Raw genomic sequence first — 6,671 nt, 5'->3', positions numbered from 1 at the left:
ACCCAACACTTTTACGAATTGGCATGAAAGATTTTTCTTAATAATTTTTAAGAATATATCTATCATGTGAATCATAACAATGTTAGATGCTTAAAATTGTAAGCGGTGTGGTACATTTTATAATTTAACAAAATTGAAGGAATGGGTTCAACTTTGTCAAATTATATAATATACCACATCTCTTATAATTTTTAGCATTTAACATTGTTACGCCGGCCATGAAAGTGTCTTCCTAATAGTTAATATTAATAACAAAAAAAAAAAGAAGAAAGAGTTACCTTAAACGAAGAGCTAACAGTTAAATGATGGATTGCCACAAATGTATGCTTTTGATCTATGGAGCTTGCCACAATATATCAAATTCACACTTCAATGCATCATATACGAATCACAACATATCAAATTTACAAAAGCAGATCTTTCTTTTTCTATTTAATCTATTTAATATAATGTAGCTTCAACAATGAATAATCAACTTATCATGGGTCTGAGTTGCATGAAATAAACAATGGAGAGAAACTGGCTTGGAAAGAATGTTAACCATACCACACTTTCAGGGGCCCCTAATGTTAATCCCCCATGTTTTCATAACTCAGCTAACCTTGAAAAAAATAAATAAGCTTGACAATAAGTTTACAAGCATCATTGAACGTAACATGGGACTGATTTTATTGAGAAAGAAAATATTGATGGTATAGCATACCTTGTCCACGGAGCAGGTTCATTATCACAGCGTACAAAAAGATTCCGACAAACTTTAAATCCCTACATAGCCAAAAACAGACATTATGACAGTACATGCCATGCCTCACCCTCCAAAAAGACACAATTCAGCAAAGTCATCTACCTGAATTCCAACTTTGCGCCAACATTTTTCTATCCTGTAAATCCCATCATATCGAACTCCATTCTGTGGTGCATATGAAGAACGCTTCTCCTTACAAGACCTAGATATCAAAAGAGAAGTAATGCAAGGATAGCAAACAGTTCACAAAATATCTCCCTTTTTTTCCAAACATCGCAACATTTTCAATTTTTCCACATAGGGCTTATGTGGGTTCTTGTTCAAAAATGGGTATTTCTACAACCAAAAGCCTCTTTCATAATTTGATTATGGATTGAGAATCTATGCACANGGTGGTTTGACAAAAATATGATAAGGAAGCCATTAGTATGTACCTGCCAAAAAAAAAGCTTAACTCTTCCTCTATGCTAAGCTTTTCCATCCATTGCACAAAAGCCCAAGGTTGACTTATGAATCAAGATCGGAGCAGTAAAAAGACACAATATTACAAAAATAAAATTAGTGATGGAAATATGTTTATTTTCTCTTCAATCTTCATAGCATTATATTAAAGCTTGATAGGCACACAAGATATTTGATGAGCATAAACAGTAGATGAATGATGAGATACGTACCCTGGACCAAGCATAGAAGTGGAGAGAAGTAAGCTTTCCGAAATTGGGTTGGTCCATATGGACGTTAAGACTTTGACTCTGGTCTATATAGCATCCACGATCAACAGCCATATCAACCAAAGTTCTCCCAAACAGTCCTGACTCAACTAAATTACCTTTTCCCTGACAAATCGTGGCAAAGAAATTGAAGCCAGAAGTTTCCGTTGGGCTTGTATACTCAATTATCTCAGTACACAAGTTAGAAGACATAATAGTACCAAGATGAAAACAAGGTTAACTAAAAACTAAAATGCAATTGAAGAATCCGATCAAGTCTTTAGCATATAAAGAGTATAAAACTAACTTATATAGCATTTAGGTTAACTAAAAACTAAAATGCAATCGAAAACTAAAAATATGATAGGAAACTATATTTTTTATAACTTGACAAAATTGAACCCATTCCTTCAATTTTTGTCAAATTAAAGAATGTTCTAATTTCTTATGGTTGTAGTACCCAACACTTTTACGAATTGGCATGAAAGATTTTTCTTAATAATTTTTAAGAATATATCTATCATGTGAATCATAACAATGTTAGATGCTTAAAATTGTAAGCGGTGTGGTACATTTTATAATTTAACAAAATTGAAGGAATGGGTTCAACTTTGTCAAATTATATAATATACCACATCTCTTATAATTTTTAGCATTTAACATTGTTACGCCGGCCATGAAAGTGTCTTCCTAATAGTTAATATTAATAACAAAAAAAAAAAGAAGAAAGAGTTACCTTAAACGAAGAGCTAACAGTTAAATGATGGATTGCCACAAATGTATGCTTTTGATCTATGGAGCTTGCCACAATATATCAAATTCACACTTCAATGCATCATATACGAATCACAACATATCAAATTTACAAAAGCAGATCTTTCTTTTTCTATTTAATCTATTTAATATAATGTAGCTTCAACAATGAATAATCAACTTATCATGGGTCTGAGTTGCATGAAATAAACAATGGAGAGAAACTGGCTTGGAAAGAATGTTAACCATACCACACTTTCAGGGGCCCCTAATGTTAATCCCCCATGTTTTCATAACTCAGCTAACCTTGAAAAAAATAAATAAGCTTGACAATAAGTTTACAAGCATCATTGAACGTAACATGGGACTGATTTTATTGAGAAAGAAAATATTGATGGTATAGCATACCTTGTCCACGGAGCAGGTTCATTATCACAGCGTACAAAAAGATTCCGACAAACTTTAAATCCCTACATAGCCAAAAACAGACATTATGACAGTACATGCCATGCCTCACCCTCCAAAAAGACACAATTCAGCAAAGTCATCTACCTGAATTCCAACTTTGCGCCAACATTTTTCTATCCTGTAAATCCCATCATATCGAACTCCATTCTGTGGTGCATATGAAGAACGCTTCTCCTTACAAGACCTAGATATCAAAAGAGAAGTAATGCAAGGATAGCAAACAGTTCACAAAATATCTCCCTTTTTTTCCAAACATCGCAACATTTTCAATTTTTCCACATAGGGCTTATGTGGGTTCTTGTTCAAAAATGGGTATTTCTACAACCAAAAGCCTCTTTCATAATTTGATTATGGATTGAGAATCTATGCACAGTTCACAAAATATCTCCCTTTTTTTCCAAACATCGCAACATTTTCAATTTTTCCACATAGGGCTTATGTGGGTTCTTGTTCAAAAATGGGTATTTCTACAACCAAAAGCCTCTTTCATAATTTGATTATGGATTGAGAATCTATGCACATATCAGTTTATAATAACCCAAATATCTCAAGAACTGGAATAAACTAACCACTAATATGTTTTATAAGCTCACATACTTGTCAAATTGAGGATTTTTTAAAATTCATGGATGGGCAGTATTTTATCCTGTCATCACCCTTGTCGATTGGGTCAAGAACAAAAACAATCCAGCGACTGTCTCATCATAGGTAGTCTGTTTGTGCTTGACTCTGTTATTACAATGTTATTTTTTTTTCTTCTTAGTAATGATGGGAGAATTGCTGAATGGATCATAATTTGTTATTGGACCATTCTCTTCAGGAAAGAACTTCCTGATGATTTTTTTCATGACCGGCAGGTTATAGAAAAATGGGAAACCAACAGGCTAGTCCCCATGAGTCAATTTGGGGGTGGTTTGACAAAAATATGCTAAGGAAGCCATTAATATGTACCTGCCAAAAAAAAGCTTAACTCTTCCTCTATGCTAAGCTTTTCCGTCCATTGCACAAAAGCCCAAGGTTGACTTATGAATCAAGGTCGGAGCAGTATAAAGACACAATATTACAAAAATAAAATTAGTGATGGAAATATGTTTATTTTCTCTTCAATCTTCGTAGCATTATATTAAAGCTTGATAGGCACAGAAGATATTTGATGAGCATAAACAGTAGATGAATGATGAGATACATACCCTGGACCAAGCATAAAAGTGGAGAGAAGTAAGCTTTCCGAAATTGGGTTGGTCCATATGGACGTTAAGGCTTTGACTCTGGTCTATATAGCATCCACGATCAACAGCCATATCAACTAAAGTTCTCCCAAACAATCCTGACATCATTAATTTTTATTAGTATGTGTTTGGGGTGGGATGTCATATGAAAAGAGACAATGTGAACCCATAATTGTAAATTCGTTTAAGCTCATCTGGAATCTCAGCAATTTTCTGCACAGATCCATCCTCATATATAATCTGGTTCTTAAGAGCAGGGGACCAAAGGCCCATCTCAGTTAGGTTATGAAGAAGATGCTCATTCACCACAACAAATTCACCACTGTAATATGAATTAAATGAACAAAAAGAAAGAAGTGAATGAATGAGGTGGAGGAAGAGCACACGAGGAGGAAAAATGGGAAGGAAAAAAGAAGGAGAAGAGAACAGAAGAAAAAAAGGACAAAGATATAAGTAGAATCAAAGGGGGATGAGTGGAGGGGAAAAAAAAAAAAAAAAGAGAAAGTGCATGAGTAGTAAAAATAAAAGGAGGGGGGAATGAGGAGAAGAAAAGAAAGATAAAGGGAGCGTACCTGGAAGTTTGGTAAAGAAATGTTGTTCCAAAGAGCATCTAGTATTTCTTTAACAAAAAAAAAAGAAAAGGAGCATCTAGTATTTGCACTCCAATAAAAACATGGTAACCATGACCCTAGTGACAAAACATCAAAAAGATCTATTCTGAGAATAGTTTGCTCATGGGTACCCCAACTCAGGAATCTTGTATCAAATCCAGTTTTGGCGCTCAAACAACAAAAATGAATGGAAATAGCAGCATAATTTGATAAGCAATGCATCAAATAAAATACTCCATGTTCTGAGTCGATACCTGATCAAAGTTTGAGTAAAGTGGAAGCACTTGGGGATACTTCTGTGAAATGCCCCAGGATTTCTCTACAAGCCCCCACCAACTGCAAATAAATGACATAGAAATTCAGAATAAAAAGTTACAATAAGTTTCCATGAGGATAGAAATTTGGTGCTATACTTTGATATCGACATGTAAGACAGATCTACCTTTTGTTTACCTAATTTTCATTAACAAACTATAACTCTGACTAAGATGGGACTTAATATAACAGTCTGACATATATTACAGGCTCAGAGCTGCCCCTCACTAAACCAGATTAAAAGGGACAAATTAAGAGAAGAATAATTGCATTCCAGGCAGAAGAGAAATAATTAAAACTGAAACAATGGAGCATATTGAACCTATTCCAAAATAATAAAGTGTCCTACCGATTTTGAGCAGTCTGAAAATCAGGTGGCTGCTTAGTCTCATACACCCATGCAGGGGCAAATATGGCTGCCGAAACATTATCCTTCTTAATCACATCAAGGGCTGCATTTGTCTGCACAAATCTCGCAGGAGTTAGTAGTGCTTTATGTTCATTCAACTCAGACCTTAACAATGTTGTGAATTTACAACTGACTTTTGAGAGGCAATATAAAAGCAAAATATGTACAGAATAATTAGTATATAAACCTACAGTCCATTGTCCACCACCATAAGTATTTCTTCCAAAAACATCAATTCCCATGTAGACATCATATGGAAAGTATAGGAGAAAAGATTAAGCAAGAGACCGAGGTAATTTAAATTAACCATGATTATAAGGAACTCAGTGAAAGAATACCTTCCATGTATAGTTCACAAATATGCCATCACATTCATCAAAAAAAGGCTTATTTTTTTCATTTAATTGATCTTGCCAGAGAAGACTACCATCAGTGGTAACACTATCATACCTGCAGCATAATGATAATGTATAATCAATAATTGCACAGTGGTTCCCCTAAAATACGGCAACTCAAATAATCACAAGGTTAAGCATCACGACACTTACCATATAACCAAAGATTCATGGACGGGAGAATTGCTGAATGGATCATAATTTGTTACTGGACCATTCTCTTTAGGAAAGAACTTCCTGATGATCTTTTTCATGACCGGCAGGTTTAATATAGAAAAATGGAAACCAACAGGCTAGTCCCCATGAGTCAATTTGGGGGTGGTTTGACAAAAATATGATAAGGAAGCCATTAATATGTACCTGCCAAAATAAAGCTTAACTCTTCCTCTATGCTAAGCTTTTCCATCCATTGCACAAAAGCCCAAGGTTGACTTATGAATCAAGATCGGAGCAGTATAAAGACACAATATTACAAAAATAAAATTAGTGATGGAAATATGTTTATTTTCTCTTCAATCTTCATAGCATTATATTAAAGCTTGACAGGCACACAAGATATTTGATGAGCATAAACAGTAGATGAATGATGAGATACATACCCTGTACAAAGCATAAAAGTGGAGAGAAGTAAGCTTTCCGAAATTGGGTTGGTCCATATGGACGTTAAGGCTTTGACTCTGGTCTATATAGCATCCACGATCAACAGCCATATCAACCAAAGTTCTTCCAAACAGTCCTGACATCATTAATTTTTATTAGTATGTGTTTGGGGTGGGATGTCGTATGAAAAGAGACAATGTGAACCCATACTTGTAAATTTGTTTAAGCTCATCTGGAATCTCAGCAATTTTCTGCACAGATCCATCCTCATATATAATCTGGTTCTTAAGAGCAGGGGACCAAAGCCCCATCTCAATTAGGTTATGAAGAAGATACTCGTTCACCACAACAAATTAACCACTGTAATAAAATTAACTCAGAAATTATTCATAATCAGATATCAGCAAAGCAAAATCAACTAAAATGTGAACCAAGA

The 6,671-nt window shown here is 34.6% G+C and overlaps 1 protein-coding gene and 2 long non-coding RNA genes across 3 annotated transcripts; all 3 read right to left on the bottom strand.

The window, feature by feature from the left end:
- Nucleotides 1-292: 292 nt before the first annotated feature.
- Nucleotides 293-3,644, bottom strand: LOC116000021. The gene is made up of 9 exons (XR_004094054.1): nucleotides 3,628-3,644; nucleotides 2,761-2,860; nucleotides 2,617-2,678; nucleotides 2,460-2,514; nucleotides 1,420-1,581; nucleotides 1,180-1,251; nucleotides 848-947; nucleotides 704-765; nucleotides 293-601 (listed from the first exon to the last, which is right to left on the bottom strand). It is a non-coding gene; the product is annotated as an uncharacterized LOC116000021 (long non-coding RNA).
- Nucleotides 3,645-4,527: 883 nt separating this feature from the next.
- Nucleotides 4,528-5,486, bottom strand: LOC116000020 (cytosolic endo-beta-N-acetylglucosaminidase 1-like). The gene is made up of 3 exons (XM_031240009.1): nucleotides 5,432-5,486; nucleotides 5,181-5,293; nucleotides 4,528-4,852 (listed from the first exon to the last, which is right to left on the bottom strand). Exons 1-3 carry the CDS (start codon nucleotides 5,480-5,482, stop codon nucleotides 4,738-4,740), a joined length of 279 nt encoding a protein of 92 aa, XP_031095869.1. The 5' UTR covers nucleotides 5,483-5,486; the 3' UTR covers nucleotides 4,528-4,737.
- A 91-nt stretch (nucleotides 5,487-5,577) lies between these two features.
- On the bottom strand, nucleotides 5,578-6,352 carry LOC116000022. The gene is made up of 4 exons (XR_004094055.1): nucleotides 6,235-6,352; nucleotides 5,996-6,066; nucleotides 5,789-5,880; nucleotides 5,578-5,690 (listed from the first exon to the last, which is right to left on the bottom strand). It is a non-coding gene; the product is annotated as an uncharacterized LOC116000022 (long non-coding RNA).
- Between the last annotated feature and the right edge of the window lie 319 nt (nucleotides 6,353-6,671).

Source organism: Ipomoea triloba, chromosome 12, assembly GCF_003576645.1.
Source record: "Ipomoea triloba cultivar NCNSP0323 chromosome 12, ASM357664v1".
Lineage (NCBI taxonomy): Eukaryota > Viridiplantae > Streptophyta > Magnoliopsida > Solanales > Convolvulaceae > Ipomoea > Ipomoea triloba.
The sequence above is the reverse complement of the archived record's forward strand: the minus strand, read 5'-3'. Positions and strand labels throughout refer to the sequence as shown.

Coding starts and splice junctions, on each gene's coding strand:
- LOC116000020 (XM_031240009.1), bottom strand. CDS start 5,482: ATGGGAATTGATGTTTTTGGAAGAAATACTTATGGTGGTGGACAATGG. Junction 5,294..5,431: donor ATGGTGGTGGACAATGGACT/GTAGGTTTATAT, acceptor AGATTTGTGCAG/ACAAATGCAGCCCTTGATGT. Junction 4,853..5,180: donor TTTCAGACTGCTCAAAATCG/GTAGGACACTTT, acceptor ATTTATTTGCAG/TTGGTGGGGGCTTGTAGAGA.